Source organism: Pieris rapae, chromosome 24 (assembly GCF_905147795.1).
Source record: "Pieris rapae chromosome 24, ilPieRapa1.1, whole genome shotgun sequence".
Taxonomy (NCBI): domain Eukaryota; kingdom Metazoa; phylum Arthropoda; class Insecta; order Lepidoptera; family Pieridae; genus Pieris; species Pieris rapae.
The window spans coordinates 615,585-633,898 of record NC_059532.1 but is presented as its reverse complement, the minus strand read 5'-3'; the positions used below and the strand labels follow the sequence as shown (position 1 = coordinate 633,898).

The 18,314-nt window shown below is 35.1% G+C and overlaps 2 protein-coding genes across 2 annotated transcripts in view; one reads left to right on the top strand and one right to left on the bottom strand.

Moving 5' to 3' along the window:
• The window catches only part of LOC110996604 (1-phosphatidylinositol 4,5-bisphosphate phosphodiesterase epsilon-1-like), a 114,910-nt gene that overhangs the window by 80,492 nt on the left and 16,104 nt on the right, over window positions 1-18,314 (top strand). Inside the window, exons 11-22 of the mRNA XM_045633642.1 lie at window positions 5-137; window positions 1,359-1,488; window positions 1,727-1,927; window positions 2,241-2,394; window positions 2,753-2,955; window positions 3,914-4,012; window positions 4,995-5,117; window positions 5,718-5,851; window positions 6,345-6,443; window positions 7,136-7,248; window positions 7,641-7,765; window positions 8,401-8,539. Coding sequence (XP_045489598.1) covers window positions 5-137; window positions 1,359-1,488; window positions 1,727-1,927; window positions 2,241-2,394; window positions 2,753-2,955; window positions 3,914-4,012; window positions 4,995-5,117; window positions 5,718-5,851; window positions 6,345-6,443; window positions 7,136-7,248; window positions 7,641-7,765; window positions 8,401-8,539 — 1,653 coding nt within the window. The remainder of the gene's footprint in view (window positions 1-4; window positions 138-1,358; window positions 1,489-1,726; window positions 1,928-2,240; window positions 2,395-2,752; window positions 2,956-3,913; window positions 4,013-4,994; window positions 5,118-5,717; window positions 5,852-6,344; window positions 6,444-7,135; window positions 7,249-7,640; window positions 7,766-8,400; window positions 8,540-18,314) is intronic.
• LOC110996605 (cleavage stimulation factor subunit 1) lies at window positions 10,292-17,900 on the bottom strand. The gene is made up of 11 exons (XM_022264362.2): window positions 17,721-17,900; window positions 17,178-17,264; window positions 16,284-16,387; window positions 15,432-15,586; window positions 14,553-14,644; window positions 13,814-13,952; window positions 12,965-13,125; window positions 12,058-12,205; window positions 11,577-11,670; window positions 11,086-11,236; window positions 10,292-10,401 (listed from the first exon to the last, which is right to left on the bottom strand). The coding sequence occupies exons 1-11, from the start codon at window positions 17,795-17,797 to the stop codon at window positions 10,311-10,313; spliced, it is 1,299 nt and encodes a 432-aa protein (XP_022120054.1). The 5' UTR covers window positions 17,798-17,900; the 3' UTR covers window positions 10,292-10,310.

Below are 18,314 nucleotides of genomic sequence, written 5' to 3'. Positions count from 1 at the left end.
TCAGATAATGCATCACGGAACTGCCTGTATAGTGGGAGAGTCAGAGTGGGCTGGCGCGTTTGTCCATTTAAGACTGGAGCGCGCATGCGCACTGCTGACGTGGTGTAAAACTGCTCATAGGCCGACTGCTCAGTGTGGTTAGTGTTTTATTTTTTTAATTGTAAGGTCAAGTGGGAGAATCATATAAATGAGTGGCACTACAACCATTTTGAGGTCTGGGCCTCAGATTCCTGTATCTATTTCATGATCATTTGTCAATCTAATAGGCAAGTAATCAGCCTCCTGTGCCTGACACATGCTGACTTTTAGGGTCTAAAGCAAAATGGTTAGTACCTCGTGATTTTTTTCTTCACCGTTCGAACGAATTTTGATCAATTGGTGCACAGCTGGGAATCGAACCAACGATCTCAGGGATGATAGTCACACGATAAAGCCACAAGGCTCACGCTAATCAGTCAGAACGCCGGCGTAAAATTTGAGTATGATGCACTGGCAAATATTCTCGGAAAATCAAAATCATATAAGGGTCTAGGAAACAGTCCAAGTTTCATCGAAATGCGTTGAGTAATTTTTTAAATCGCGATTTTTAAATTACTTTTACGCATCAAGTTTCATCTGTGTACCTCAGATCCTGGAAAGCAAAGCAAATTATGAGCTGAGAGCACCTATGTTTATAAACTTTTTCTTCCACCCAAACCTAGCAACTTAGAAATTTTGTATAATATCAATTAATATAACTAATGCCGAGTAGCGGGCCCCAATATTTGTGGGGTAATGACAATATGTCTGGAGTAGTTGTCGCCCAGGGCCGGCGGGAGACGCCAACCCTCTATGTTAATAATGTCCCTTTTTAGGAAAGTGGGGTTTTGACACTCCCCTGCTGCTTAGCCACTCGTTCACATGTCTGCCTGATGGCGTGCCTGATAGGCTAAGATGTAGGGGTCCCACAAAAAATCACTAATTTATTATGATTAATAAATCTGTGTATATAATAGTTGGAAATGGAGTCATAGTTCTCACTAAGTTCCTAAACCTCTTCTCTTCTTTAGTCTTCTCTCTGTGATGATAAGTCAATTTCACCATTTATACAAGCGCGCATAGAATCGCTATCATCGCAGTCTACGCGTAGCCAGAGCTTTGATAGGTCCCTTCCTACAAGCCATGCGGCGAGAACAGATATCCTCTCTGACGTACAAACTCACAATAAAGGTTCCAATTTGTATCCTGGGTAGAAGAGGTAGGTAGTATCAGCCGGGGAGGATATCTGAGTCTCTGTAAGAATGGCAGGCTTCCAATCTAGAATAGTTGACTGCGTGGATGCTGAAGTTGAGTTTTTTACTATTCAATCATTTTCCCAGGAGAAACCCCATCAGAAAATGTTCAACAGCCGGAAATCAGTCTATCATATAACCCGGAAGAAGTAATACCGCTGAAATACTCTGGAAACATTGTTCATGAGACGGAGGCCGGTGTTGTTGGTGAAGAGGGGTAAGAAGTTTTAATTATATTCAGGGTGCGTTCTTAAAAGGCCGGTAACTTGCTCGCGAACCTTCGGACATTGAGTGTCCATTGCCGCGGTATCACTTAGCATTAGATGAGGTCGCTTCTTTAAAAAAGTTACCCAATCCCTGCATTATAAAAACTTAAAATTTAATTATATACAAATTGTGTAAAGCGCCATCTGTTGCTAAGTATTCGTACTATTCCAAAAAAAATATCATTTCAGATTTATAGATCTCCAGTGTGTCAAAGACATGCGGCTGGGTGGTAAACTTCTAGAACCGAGAGACATAGCTGAGCTGGTGGCCAGTGCGAAGCGGAACGGTCTGGACACCAGTCAACGAGCTCATGTCATATCACTTCTGTATGGGAACACGCTTAGTGATAACAGACATATACACTTTTTATTACCACCACATGCCTTCAGGTAAGACTTTTGCCTCACGAAGGAATTAAAAAAAAAAATCTGAAACTGTATCATGGTCATGTCAATCTAAGCAAGTTGATCAGCATGGAGCACAGAGACATTTGAGTCTAAGGCAGTGATTCCAGACGTGAAGCCCCACAGGGGGACAACTTTTTTGCTCCACTTTTCTGTTCTTCCTGTCATGTACCCCGCCTTTTTATTGCCAGGGATCAAACAACACCCATGAACACTCAATACCAGAAAGAAAATACCTTCTGGTTTCATATGGGGAGTTTTTGACATGTACTGTCAAAACTGTTATTTTCCGTTTCAGAGTATGGGCGGTGGGTCTCCATTCTGTGATCAAAGCCTTAATTAGCCAAACGAAGCTAGCTGATCGCAGTCTCGCCTGGCTGAAGAATAAATACACCGGTCTCTACTATGAAGATGGCTGCTGCTGCGAACCATTGGTCTCTGATGCTATACGGGTATGATAAATTTCACAGCCTATCACAATCAATCCATTTAATCCAATTAGACCACCTAAAATGGTACTTTTGAACGTTAAATAAATTATTAAGAAGATTCTTAAAAGGCCGGCAACGCACTCGCGAGCCCTCTAGCATCGAGAGTGTCCATGGGCGGCGATATCACTTAACATCAGTTTAGCCTCCTGCCAGTTTGCCCCCTGTTCTATAAAAAAAATACTGTTGCCCCTTCCAAAAGGTAGTTTCATGGCTCATTTGACATAGATGATGAAACAAAACATGGTATATTATGTATTATATTGGTGCACCATTGCCTATTAAATCTTTATCTTGAATGAAAAGTCTAATTTTTTTTCAGATATTTGGAGGTCGAGAATCTATATACGGCAGCTCCACCCATTCCACTCCAATCAAGTTCGCTGAATCTCACACCGATTCTACTAAAAGCGGCCTCAAATTTAAGAAGAACCGATCCTCATCAGAACTGAAGGGATCTCCAAGGAGCTACAGCACTGCTGGAACCAGGAGTGAGGAGGAGTATACCTCATCACCTCGACATAGGTTAGTTGTCTTTTCTTCTGTTGTCTATGGGGAACTGTGGGCAAACCTTCGTCGACCACATGGAACCTATTAAATCAATTAAAATTAGTTTATTCAATTTAGATACTTCTTAGGGCGTGCTTATAAATGTCAAAAACGTTTACAAAATTCGAAAGAGCAAAACTACCAGGAGGCCTTGTTCTGAGAAGAACGGGCAACTGAGCAAGTTTTACCCTCCCTCTAAATAACAATAATTCAAAGGAAAATGTCATAAACCATAACGTCATTTAAGTTACATAAGTAAAAAATAAAATAAAAATCTGTTTTGTGATTTACCACATTCACCATTATATATACATTACGTAGTATATAAACAACCGAATACCTGGGATTAATTATTGATTCGAGGCTTTGTGGGCCCTTAAAACACCTTTCGATTCGCACACCGTCCTTGAGTTCGCAAACTTATGAATATGCTTTAGTAGACTTTCGTAGCCCCACATACAAGATAGTGTATACTGCATTATGCACTTTTCTTTTTGCTATTTGCTTAGCTCCTTCTCTTCCTTTAAATTTCTGCTGTACATACATTACCTATCCACGTCATATCCCCAACTTGCGTACTAACTACTAACTGACGTGAGACTGATCTAGATAAATTATCATGATTCATCACTTTTTAGTTTTTGTTTTTTTGTGTATCCTATATCAGTTTAGTTTTTTTTTTGTTTCTGTTTAGTATGTTTTTTTTCCTTCTTATTGTATTTGTAATATGTATTTTTGCACTTCTTTCCTACCTTATGTAATTTAATATTTTTTTTTCCTTTACTCACGCTGTGGAGTCGATGTCTTCCACAGCATCATGCTGATGCGCACGTATTTGAAGAATGTGTGTGGACATATTGTCTTTGTACGCACGCTTGTTTTGATTATTATTTATTATATTATTTTGATTGATAATAAATGATAATCTTACCAGTTCATACTCGGCTGCTTCAACCCACCACACATCATGCGGACCACGTCATAGCAGTCTCACAGCAACCAGCCTCGTTTCTGGGTCTCCTAACAGGAGTAGGTAAGATTCATTCAATAAAAGTACTTCTACCAATAGCTAGTGTCTTTCTTGAGAAAGCTTATAAATTCACTGATACATTTTACACAACAATTTTTTTTATAGAACAGGGGGCAAACGGGCAGGAGGCTCACCTGATGGTAAGTGATACCGCCGCCCATGGACACTATCGATGCTAGAGGGCTCTCGAGTTCGTCGTCGGCCTTTTAAGGTTTTTTTAAATATTGTTCTCGCTGTCGCAATCTAGCCAAAACTATTTAGTTGAAATATCGTCTAACATTATTTGCCTATAATACTATTTATTTTATGAGTTTTGTATCGCGCAGCCCGGACATACAATTACCAGTATTTAAGCCTTTGTTATGTAATCGCGGAATGTGGTTAAAAAGTGTATTAAGAATATCCATAGCGCAAAATCACCTACATCATGAGCACACCCAACATACACACCATCACGTACATACCCACACTTTTACACCATCACACAACACAACCAAATTAGGTTTAGTTAAATAAATTGAATCACAATTAGTTTAATGTATTAAATACTTTTTGTTTGTTTGTTCCTATTTGTAAATCTTTTTGTAGTAAAATGAATCATGTATTCCATCTTTGGCTATATTTTCAGTGTATTTGTTTGTTATTATATATAATTTATATGTTAGCTGTAGGATTATGAAATAAATAAATAATAAAATATGTATAATGTTTTTGTATAAATGTACAAATTGTCTGAGTTCATTTCTCGCGTATGTACAATTTGGAATACGACGAGACGTAATTTCATTTAACTAAATGAAAATGACTTTGAAACATCATTTTCCTGTTTTGACTAAGTATTGTCTTTTTTTTTGACCACAAAATTAGGACAAACACATATCAACATTAACTTACATACGAAAATATAAACAGCGGTGTCGTCCCTAAAACATGTGGACACGCCCTGAAACATGGTTCTTGTTTAAGACTTAATAATTATTTTTAGTTTACGAAGACTGGAGACAAGCGAACGGTTTTGGGAGAACATGAAGCACCTTCGCACCGGTTCTGTGGGGTATGAGACCCAGTTAGAATTTATGGATTTTGTCTCACTCTTTAGAAGTTTTAGGTAAGTAATCATATTGCTTGTAAAATTTATATTCGAGTTACTTTCGCATCCACAATATTACCCAGGTTTGACCTGCAGCGACGTTTTCCTGTTCTTAGGCCTCAAGAGTGCTGCAAAATTTTGCGCTGATGATTTCATCAGTTCATGCGTTTACCTATTACGCCAATCGCCAAAACTGTATTTATTTATCAACATTACAATATAAAAACTGAACATTATTAAATGAAAAAAGTAACTGGCGGCCTTATCGCTTTCGAGCGATCTCTTCCAGGCTACTACTGTAATTGTATTGTGGTATTTGAGGAAAACAAATCGTACTATAAATGTGTGACCGCTCTTATAAACTCCAATTCATAATCAAGTCAAATTCTATCCAAAAGGGATTTTTGAAGTTATACTTCTTTGGCGCGTTAGGGAAAAATTTGGAGAGAGAATTAGAGAATGTTTGGTTTGAAATGAAAACTTAGGGTAAGTTTTCATTTCCACCAAACAATCTCTGGGGTAGCATAGCAAAATGTTCCATATTCGTACTAAAAAGCTAGGCTGGGAATTAGGAACAAGTTCGCAGGGGCAGCTGGTAAATTATGAAATGCTTTCCAGTCTTGTGATGCGATCAGAGCTGCGTGATGTCTTCGAACAACTTGCAGTTCCAAGGGGGAGATGCCCATTTCTAGGAGCGGAGAAAAGTAGAAGCTCGCCAGAACTCTTCAGGAACAAGACAGCGTTTAGAACTGGTAAGAGTTCCATCACTTCTCAACTGGAAATTGTATTCGTTTTTACAACAAACTCTCAAACGAAATTAGTGAATTATCACTAAATAAATTCAAAACCCTCGTTAAAAGTAAATTAATTAATAAAGCCTTTTATAAATGTGATAATTGACATGCTCCAGTTCAAACAATTTGTATTAAAAGCTTGGCAATTGAAATGAGTGGCGGAAAGTTTTTTGCCGTTCTTCTTACCCGCTCTACGCCCTTGACTTGCGAACTGGTAGTAAATGTAAATTGACAATTAATTTAATTTGTTTTTTTGACGTTCATAAGTGTACATGTTTACCTATATGAATAAAGATATTTTTGAGTTTGAGTTTGGAGGAGAGATTAGGTTATGTCTCGATATAAATAAATAAATTACTCATTACATACAACACTAATCATTATTACTATGTAGGTTAAGTATATTATATATTTATCTATATATAGTGCTTGTACGTTTGTTTTTCCACAGGTCTTCTAACTAGAAACGGTTCGCTCGATTTGGAGCCGCCCAGCGATAAGGTCGGAAGGAAAAAGGCTTTCGACATTTTAGCTGCTGCAGCCCTACCAGGTACTTCTATTCACCATTTCGTGAATTATTCCAGAATTGTAATTTGTCTAGAGGCTTTAGCGTGCGATTCTCATCTCTGAGGTCGTAGGATCAAACCCCGGCTGTGCACCAATGGACTTTCTATGCGTATTTATCATGCGCTCAAATGGTGAAGGAAAACATCGTAGGAAACAGGCTTTGGACCCAAAAAGTCGAGAGCTTGGCACAGGTGATTAATCACCGACTTGTCAAAGTCAAATCATGTATTCCAATTAGACCACCTAAAATGGCACTTTTGAACGTTAAATAAAATATAAAGATGATTCTAGTTGCCCCTTCCAAAGGTTAGTTTCGTGTCGAAAATGGGCAAGAAACTCCACACTTACTCTTTTAAAATAGGATTAACAATATTTAGAACATTAGTTAAATAATTATATGTGAAGACAATGTACTCCTTGAATAAAACTACGATACAGGTCAATTATTATATTGTATACACTCACTATATCATTTCCTTGCATAGTATATTGATAAACTATGATGTAACAGATACAGAAGAGTAAAGTAAGAAACATAAAATAATTTACGAGTTACACTCCTTCCATCCCTAGTCCTTGGTCTGTAAACACTTCCCTAATGAACATTGCTTTTGCTGCATAGTTTCTGATGAATACGATGATATAATACATCTGTCGAATAACTTTTTTTTCCAGGTGCTAACCCAGATCTAAGTGGCAGAGTCCTTTCTCTTCCTACCCTTGGAAAATTTTGTGAAACAAGACAATTGGAGCCCAAGAATGAACAGCAATTGAAAGATATTATACAGGTGAGTAAACAGACCCCGCCTTTTCGTCGTTTCGCCTTATGAGCTAAGTTCATACCAACACATGGAACATTTAGCTTTGAGAGAGACTGTTATTTTTAACTGTTGTTTTGACTGTTTTTTTTTTGACAAAGAAATGTTATTTTTAAGTTTTTCTGTCGAAATTTTTTCCTTCAAGACCTTCCTCAGATTTTTAGAGACTTCTTCTTGAGGATAATTTTCCTTAAAACAACTGGTTATATCTCACAGGCAAGACTAAACTTGCTGAAAGATTTAGACAAACCTCCCCTCCCCCCAACCCTCAGAATTATACACCATTTGTTTATCATTTTCAGTTTTTTCTAGATCTAGAGTCATGGTACTACATGGTTTTTTATTTCTGGACGTATTTTTAGAGACACGAACCAGACCCCACATTGAGAGCTGACAATTGTCTTTCGTTCGAGGGATTTGTGAGGTTTCTGTCAGACAAAGACAATTATGCATTTGTCCCTGAACAGAGAAGAGCTGGGAATCTTGGGTGAGTCTAGAAAATTATAACTCTTAACACATTAAGTGCTGTCTTCTATCTAAAATCTAGTTTTTATTCAGCCCCAAAAAAAATAATGTAATTCTCAACAATTATTCTTATTTTTAACCTTTAATTTTATTTACTTCACACCATATCACACAAAAATTCATTACCGATATTGATAACTTTCACTAATATTATTATTATGTTCTTTTTTTGCGACTGAGGCGCAAACTACGACGAACCGAATGGGAAAAAAAATATTTACCTCTCATTATATATTTTATTTAATTTTTTTCTTTGATTATTGGTATTTTGTGTTTATGTGTGTATTATGTTTTGTTTGTAATAAATAATATGTCTATGTATCCGAGTGACGCGGGGTCATAGTAGCGGTGCCGCCCACTCGGATCCGTGCGAGCGTCCTGTCTTTTTTTTAAACATTGCCATCTTTAGCTCTCAGATCCGAGTATTCGACATCGCTGTATGCCGACCACTCGGATTCGAAATATATTTCCTAAAAAAATTTCATAAGCGAATATTAGCACATAACAAGCCTATTGTTGGAGCCAGGGTTCTATATCAGGGATGAGAATCGCTGAAGCCACTAGTGCAACTTCCTAAATTAGGGTTACAATTTTCAGAAAATCCTCTGAAAATGAAGAAAAGCTAAGTCGAGAAATGTCTGGACCATTGAGTCAGTATTACATCGCCAGCAGTCACAACACATATTTGACTGGACATCAGCTGAAGGGAGAGTCATCAGTCGAGCTTTACAGTCAGGTGAGTGGTCTAACAGCCGGGTTACTCTATAAATATCAGTAGTGTTTAGTATTGTCTTTTATTTACATAACTTTTACACATTTAAAGAAAAACACTTTTTTAACGGATTATAGATATGTATTATTATATTTAAACTTATAATTATTTGTACATAATTTTAAATTTAAACCGACGTTTCGCGTGCTTTACAGCGTACAAATAATTATAAGTTTAAATATAATAATACATATCTATAATCCGTTAAAAAAAGTGTTTTTTCTTTAAATCAGTAGTGTTACTCAGATGAAACGCGGTGGTAGGTTCTTAAGAACTATTATCAGCAGGGTAAACTCCGTAAACTCATTTTCAGTAGTTTACTGATTCTAGATTAACGCGATGGTGGAAAATAAATAAATCAGTGGCGCTACAACTAAAGAGGTTGTTGTCTTGGCCTCAGATTTCTGAATCCGTTTCATGATCATTTTTAATCTAATGGGCAAGTAGCTGATCAGCCTCCAGTGCCTCACACACGTCGTCGACTTTTTGGGTCCAAGACATGTCGGTTTCCTCACGATGGTTTCCTCACCGTTCGAGCTATTGTTAAATGCGCACATAGAAAAGAAATCCATTGGTGCACAGCCGGGGATCGAACCTACGACCTCAGGTATGAGAGTCGTACGCTGAAGCCACTCGGCCAACGCTGCTCTGCTCATCTTAACGCGATGATAGGGTCATTAAAACTAATATCAGCAGGGTTACTCCGTAAACGCATTTTCAGTAGTGCTACTCTGATTTAACGCGATGGTAGGTTCTATAAAATTCAGCAGGGTTACTCTATGAACAGAATGTTTAATAATAATTATTAACCTGAGTTAAGTTCAATGGCGGAGGATAAAGTAAATAAAACACTTTGTTTGAAGCTAAGTCAACTGTTTTTAATATTTTAAACATGAGCTTATAACTAAAAAAAATTAGGGGTTGCGACGATACCAAAAAACTTAATTTATTGAAGGGTTCTTAAATCTACGTTAAACTTTTCCTATTTAGAATATAAGTACGAGGCGACCTATTGTAAATTATCGGAAACGAGATTTATTTTAGAAAAAATAAAGGGCAATTTATATTCTGTTTAAAGTATATCTAAAATGTAAATCCGCGCTCTCTATCCAAAACTTTCTGAATCAACACAAAATTTCTAAAATGGCAGGACTCCGAAGCTGGAAGCGCAGCGTAGTATTACTTAATTTAATAATTTTAAATAATTATTTATACAAACATTACCAGGTATTTCTCATCACCTAAGCAATTTATACAATTTAATTTATATTCTGTTTAAAGTATATCTAAAATGTAAATCCGCGCCCTCTATCCAAAACTTACTGAATCAATACAAAATTTCTAAAAAGGCAGGACTCCGAAGCTGGAAGCGCAGCGTACTATTACTTAATTTAGTAATATTGAATAATTATCTACACAAGTATTACCAGGCATTTCTCTTCGACTAAGCAAATTATACAAATTAATTCGTATTCTGTTGAAAGTTTATCTGAAATGTATATCCGCGCCATCTATCGCAAATTATCTGAAACCGACTCTTTAAGGGTTGCGTAGTTTTATTTCTTAATCTAGCCTTTATTTAGTTATATTTAAAGCGACCTAAATTTAATAATATAATAATAATCATAAAATACAATTTAAAAATGTATTTCCTTAGAGTTAATTTTTTCAAGAGATAGCTATATTATAGATATAGGGGAAAAAATAAAAAATCCATCACAAAAAGTGCATTTATTTAGTGCGTATTGCGTCTATACCAAAATCGAGCCCTGTAATCGTCGCTACAAGTCAAAAACGCTGGCGCCGTAGCAGAGTGTACGATATGTCTGAAAAAATAAAATAGTAGTATTAGAAAATATTCAGCCTAGCATTAGTCCAAAAACTTATTAGATTAGACTCGTGATTGACACAATTAAATATTGAATAATTATTTATTTACATAAATAATAATTAAACTAATAAAATCTACCAAGAAACCAAAATTATGACAATTAAACAACTGTATGTATATAGCACCTGTATTTTGATAAAAAAAAATTTAAATAACTCTATCCATAGTTGCTTGTCATTTAAAAAAATCAAATACACAACGACACGCAATACTCGTCGAGCGAGTTTGCTTATCTTACCGAAGCCGCGTACAAATTATTTGAAGAAATCTATTAGGTATGAGGGTGTGCAATTATTTAACCAATTACCATCTCAAATTCGCAATATTGGAGTGTTTGACAAATTCAAAAAGGCATTAAAGATGCATGTTAGAATGAACATAGCTGACTAAAATTGTTACGGCTAATGGCGACGTGTATCTCGCTCGTATATAATATACACATATTAATATTAAGTTTCTCATGTAAATAAAATATTTCTGTTTTTGTAATGAGAAATAAAGTTCTTTAAACATAAACTAACTTATCAAAAAAAACTTATTTGTTATCATAAATTTAAAAAAACTGTCATAAGTTAACATAAAATGTCATAAGTTAAAATAAAATGTCAGAAGCCCTTACCTAACAGCACCATTATGCCCCAATGACATGAGCTGACATCTACTCGCACTCCGGGAATGCCAAGTGCAGAGTGAAGTTGTGGCCTCATCGGGGAACAGGACATAATCTTCGGTGTGGTTAAATATCGCCTGGGCCGGGTGCTCTTGCTTACCTAGACATTTTGACAGATAACAAGGATTACAATTCACTTATATAAAAAATTGTGTCTTTCTTGCCTTGAAAATAACTCATAAATATATCAGACCCACTTCTTTAAAGTTAGTCAAAAAGATACTCTGGATAGGATAATATTGCAATGAAATCGAGAAATTATTAATTTCTTGATAATGTAAAAGACATTTTTATAGATATTTAAATATCATATTCTATATTTGCCTTGACAATAAAGTTTATTATAGATAAATTATTCAGCTGTGGTGTTCAGGTGTGGTGGGGTAGATTTATAGTAGAAATCAAAAAAATTGCTTTTTAATTATATTTCATGAACATACCAGTGGTACCAGCCCCGGTGTACTGTATGAGGCATCGGCTGCTAGCCAGTTCCCATAATTTAATTGTTGAATCCATTCCAGATGTCAGTAGGTACTAAAATTAAGTAAAATAAAATTATTTTTTACGTATTAATAAAAATATGTATTCATTTTGTATGTCAGACAGTTGTGTTAAGAATTGACGCATGTCATATAACAAATATGATTTGAGATTTGACATCAGTAAAATGTCAAATGTTCTGAGAGTTGACATTAGTCAAATGACAAATATATTTTAAGAATTTTACATATGAAAATGATAAATACTGAATATTAAATTGTCAGTCTCTTCCTTCAGCTGTATTTTTTTTCATTTAACATACATATACAACTTATTTAAGAAAAAATAATTTAATATCAATTCGGTCATCACAACATTTCGTCTGACAGCTGTCAGACGTCAGTGTTAGAGATTTTTTATTTAAAATTGTGAAATACATACCTTGCTATTACGCGTAAACGCCACCGAACACACCTCTCCCTCGTGTGCGTTACGGAAGGTGTTAAAACACCTATTCGACACTGTATCCCAAAGCTTCACGCTTCCATCAGCGCTTCCGCTGGCATAGTATTTGCCGTTTGGCGAAAACCTGTAATTTTATTGAATTACTAAGAAGCTTTTTATTTTCAGTGTAAATACACATTTGAGGGTAGTTCTCTAAAACTTAACACCACTCAACAAATTCCCTAAAGAATTTTCTCCCAAAGCGGGTAGTGGCCGACTGGAATAGGCTTCCGGAAAATGTAATCAGTGCACCATTCATTCACTGGACTCTTAAAAATAGATTGGATATTTTCTCTTAGCTTATTAAACTAAACTTTTATATAAATAATTTAACTTAGGCATATTGAAAAAGGCTTTCTGGAACTTTCTGCTTTTAGGACTCAAAAAGTCATGTCAGACACAGGTGACCTACTTGTCTATTAGATTGAAAAATATGGCTCCATGTGGGGCCGATTTTTCGCAATATACAGTGTTTGAATGCAAGCGGTGTTTAATAAAATACGAAAATAACAACGATAGCGACCGCCCATGGGCACTAAATACCAGAATAATAATATTTTTTCAAGTTTTCTTTGGGCGCGTGAGGGTAAAATTTTTACGGAACGTCACAAAGTTGTGCAGCGTTTTTGTCAAAGAAAAGGGAGAGAGCGATTGAGAGAGAGTGAGATAGAAAGATCGGGAGAAACACAGTAAATGCAGATTTTTAATTTTATATTATCATTAGCACGTTTAGTGTGAATATAGATACACAAATACATATGATCATATACTAGTACTTGATCATCTATTGGGGCTTTTACATAGTAATAATTAATTTACGAAGAACTTTTTTTTTAATACTTACTGAATAGAATTAACTTGTTTCTTGTGATGATGACTGTTGATTGGACAAACGAAGCACTGGCTGGTGGTGACGTCATACAGTCGTATCACGGGGTGAGTGGTTGCAGCTATGATATGATCACCTAATGGATGAAAGGCTACGCTCAATACGGGTTCGGCGTCCTGAGGAAAATGTGAACGTATTGTATGAGAGATAGTCCTTCTGACAGCTGTCAAGAGTTATATAGTTATGCTGATCTGTGGTACATAGATATCATAGACTCTACTGAAAGCGTCAAGTATTGTATGTTTGAGATAAAAAAAATATATTGGAATATGAATTTTATAATTGACTGACAACTGTCATATAATTCTTCTGACACTTGTCAAGAGTTATATATTAATGGTGTTCCGTGCAATAAAGATATCATATATACTACCAAATTCATCAAATATTGTATGTTTGAGATAAAATATACATTGGAATAAGGATTTAAAATTGACTCTCAACTGTCAGAGATATTTCGTCTGACACCTGTCAAGAATTATATATTAATGGTATTCTGTGCAACATAGATTCTACAAATCTACTGAGTGCGTCATATATTGTATTTGAGAGTTTAAAATATACATTGAAATAAGGATTTAAAATTGACTCTCAACTGTCAGAGATATTTCTTCTGACACTTGTCAAGAGTTATATACTAATAGTGTTCTGTGTATAAGATAGATAATAAATAATAAATAAGATATTCATAGAATCATTTTGCACACACTTTTTTTTTATTTATTTTTTCTGGTGAGTGTGCGTTCCGAAGTTAATTGGTCACTATGGGCTCATGAAAGCTTTGTCAATATATTTTTTACTCACCGTTATGGACTTGTAAGCTTTTTTCGCTGAAGCTTTTGTGATATCAAAAAGCTTGATGCAGCAATCTCTAGACGCCGACACCAGGATCTGTTCCCGCGGGTGAAAGTCCAGCGCTGTTATTTCGTCTGTGTGGTCATATCTAAAAATATTGTATACAATAATAAGGACAAGAGCGTACCAATTTTTAAAAGGCCGGCAACACACTCATAAGCCCACTGGCATTGAGTGTCCATGGGCGGTAGGTATTTCCGAACCAATTCGAATTAGGGTCCTTTAAAGAACGTACAAATTCTTAAATGGCCGGCAACGCACTCGCGAGCCATCTGGCATTGAGTGTCCGTTAGCGGTGGTATCATTTAAAACACTCTCCTAAGAATAAAGCCTTGATTATAGTATTTTTAAAAGGCCGGCAACACATTCTTGAGTCCACTGGCATTTAGCCTCTGTGGGCGTATCCGTAGGTGTTTCCGAACTAATTGGAATTAGGGTCCTTCAAAGAACGTACAAATTCTTAAATGGCCGGCAACGCACTCGCGAGCTCTCTGGCATTTAGTGTCCATTGGCGGTGGTATCATTTAATACATTCTCCTGACAATATAGTTTTGATTGGTCATAGTAATTTTAAAAGGCCGGTGACGCATCCGCGAGCCCTTTGGCATTAGGAGTGTCCGTTGAGGGCGCTATCATTTAACAAATTCTCCTGACAATGATACATTAATAAATATTAACAAACACTCACAAAGTACGTATCACCGGATGTCCCTGTTGCTCCCTTCCAGCTTCCACTTCCTCCGGAGCAGACTTCGCCAACATTCGCTCAACATCTAAAATCTAATTCAGTCATAATTTATAATAGACCAGACAGACCTTATACACACATCCTAAACGTAAAAAAACCATTCTGAAACACAAAAATTTTGGAATAATATTCCATTAAGGGTATAAAATCGCTTTATCAATCTTAATTTTTTACTTGGAAAATTGGAATGATAATGGGACTAATAAAAGTAGACTAAGTCTCAAACTAATATTTTTATTGAATTCTGTGAGAGTACGACATACATAATACTTAACAATTATTTAGATTATATATACACATTAAAATAGCGTGGAGCACTGACACAAATGAATAATAGTCACTTCACGGTCAGCTGCAGCGAACTATGTGCGCAGCCATATTGGCCTTGGCTGCTATGACGAGCGCCTTTCACTTTATCCCCACTCCGCGGCCGACCGTCACGCGACATACGCCACACAGACCAAAAAGTTTGAGACGATGTAAAAAAAGTTTCACTTTAACTATTTATTCAAACAAATAAACAAAAAGTCTATTGCTATACACATCAAATATACAATATCAGACATAAGATCACACTAAGGGCGTTTCACAATGTATGGATAAAGTGCCAAATAGCTATGCAACACATAAATTATTCGAAAGATAAAAGTTCCAAATAAGATACTTCGAATTTCATGACGTATAGCGCTATCTGTCAGTCGTGAAACACAAAAATACTATTTATCCTACCAATAAGTAATAAATAGCTTATTTGGAACCTATCCGGACATTGTGAAACAGGCCCTTAATCCACTAGGCCAACTGCCCTGATGAAGTTACCTTAATACTAGCATCCACACTGCCCGTAGCGACCAGCTGTCCGCAGGAGCTAAACGCGCCCGCACGACACGCCATCTTGTGTGACGTCACGTACGCCGTCTCGTACGTCGCCGGCTCGGGAGCCAATGAGGACGCGTCCATTTCGAATTCCAAATCTAAAATTTATACATAAGTATTGAGAGTAGCCCATACTTCAATAGGTCACTGAGGTCGTTGAACCCCAGTTGTGCACCAATTGATTTTTTTCTATGTCTGCATTTAACATTAGCTGAATTGTAAGGAAACTGGCTTTAGATGGAGTGGATATAGTACACTCAACTGATCACCTACTTGCCTATTCGATTGACAAATGAAAATCATAAAATAGATACAAACTGTGAGGCCCAGTCATAAAACGGTTAAAGCGCCATTGTTTTATTTATTTTATTATTCAATTTTAAGCAATAAATATATAATAGTACTAACTTAATTATTATATTTATACCCAAAATGATAGTTATATTTATATTAATACAGACTAATATACAGTACTGGATGACGGAGCTTTGCCCAGTATTTTTTTATGATTGTGTTTTTAGGAAATTACATTTAAGTACGAATTACATACTAATGAAATGATGAAATATGAATAATATTTTTCGATCTTACCGACAGAATAATAAAAAATAAAACTCGAATAAAATGACATTTTCTAGAAATATAGCAATTTATCGCCCCAGAAACCACCCTAAAAAATAATATACTAAATTTACAATTAATTTAATTATTGTTTAACGTTCATAAGTGTACTTGTTTACCTATATGAATAAAGACATTTTTGTTTGTTTGTATAAAATCTATAGAATTACTCACCAAAGCCAGTTGTCCCCATTAAATGTTCGGCTACATTTGCAGCTGCTAATCTGTCTTTTCTGTCAGGTTCGTGTTGAAGTCCAACCATCATAAGGTTAAGAAGCCTGAAAATTGTTTTATATAAAGGTTATTAATTGTATGACTCGGTTTTAGCTACATATTTATATACTGTGTATTCTTTAGTAATCACATAAATCCGGAAAAATTAACAAGTCATTGTAACAAACAGGTAAAAAATAATTTGTTCGATTCAAGTTTTCATAAACCAGTCACCTTGTAGATAAGGCAGGTAATGATAATGATATTTGTTCTCTGGTCATTTTAGTTCAGAAATAAAATTAATAATTTTATTTCTAAAAAATGTTTTATAATTGCAAAAAAATTAAATAAGCACTACAAACGCAATACATATTTTTTTCATGTTTTTGGCATTAATATTACTAATGTATAAACATAGAATCTATTTGATGAATTTAATTTTATAAAATTAAAAAATATATATTATTTCAGCTATAGCAAGGTACTTTATAAGTGTAAGCTGTAATAATAATTAAGATATTAATGTATATTAGTGGGAGTCATAATATAGTCCATTAAAAAGTAGTTCATGAAATAAAAACTGAATTAATATTATCTTTTATTTAGTATGTAACTATAGATGGTATTGCTGGCATTGTGTTTAAATATTTTGAGTAAAAATTTTTAACATGACTTATTAAACTTCATTGAGTAAGTGGCACTTGATAGTATTTTACTATTAGGAACTATGCCACACAACCAAAAAAGGCAAGTGCAGAAACTACATACATACTATTAGAAACTTTATCTAATTCTCTGAATCATGCTTTATATAAAAGCACAAGTTTGTGTAAGTAAAGTATGAGCTTTTCTTACCTGTCACTTGGGGGGCAGGGTGGGTCTGCATGCACGGCACTTGCCAATGTGGCTGCAATAGGCTGGAATCCATCATAGTACAGTTGACTGAAATATAATATGGGTATTAAAGAATATAATTTAATTCAATCACTTCAATTAGTAGATAATAGCTGCGTAAAGTCTTACAATAGTTTAGTTTCAATCACATATTGGTTGATTAAATTTATGTAGCAGATAAAAAGCCACTGTTAAATAATAAACTACTATACTTATTACTGTAAAGTAATAATGTACTTTTTGTATGTATTTAAATCTTGAAACTTAATTAACATTTCGTTGTTTGTGTGTTGTTTACACATATCTTGTTTGTTTGTACAAGCCAAATAATATGTAATATTACAGCCAAGTTACTTTTTACAGTTATTACAACACTCCAAAAGACAACATCTGCTTGATAACATATTTTATAATTGTACTACCTCAATGAAAATAAAAACTTATGTTGATAATAAAACAAAAAGTATTAACTTGTACATTTTAAAGTCTACTATCAAAGTTTACCTTATAATCATACGATACATCAACTCTCGGTTCTTAACAACATTTCTCGTATCAATTTCACCGGAATCTTCCTTCATTTTCACGACAAAATTATTTTAATTACAGCCAAAATTATTAAAACCCGGCTCCTAACCACAAAAGCAAAACATTAAAGTTTACACAGTATATGACAATTGTGAATTGACAGCAGAGTGGCAGACGTCCTGTTTCCTTTACTGACGCTTGACTTTTAGTAACTGTCAAAGTCAACGACTAGTAATGGATTAATATCAAATTTATCCGATTGTCTTGCGATACCAATTGTCCAAGGGCACAAAGTGGACTGAACTAATAGTCCAAATCAATAGTTATGGACATGCGCAAAAGCTTAAACATTCTAAAGAGTATTGTTTAATCGAGTATGTGCACAAATGCGGATTACGTTAACATTCACAGATTATAACCATTAAACTGCCTATTCAATCGAAACATTGCGTACATAACTAATTCAATTAAGCAATAACTTAATTACCGTAACACAATAGTTAACTCTAACTAGGAGATATAACTAATATTATGATCATTCTTTCAGCTATCAAACAGTATTAAGAGTAT

Excerpts from the sequence above, each read along its gene's own strand:
- LOC110996605 (XM_022264362.2), bottom strand. The coding sequence starts at position 17,797 with ATGAAGGAAGATTCCGGTGAAATTGATACGAGAAATGTTGTTAAGAAC. Across the intron at positions 13,953-14,552 it reads CATCCGGTGATACGTACTTT|ATATGACCACACAGACGAAA; the intron begins GTGAGTGTTTGT and ends CAATATTTTTAG. Across the intron at positions 10,402-11,085 it reads GGGCATAATGGTGCTGTTAG|ACATATCGTACACTCTGCTA; the intron begins GTAAGGGCTTCT and ends TTATTTTTTCAG.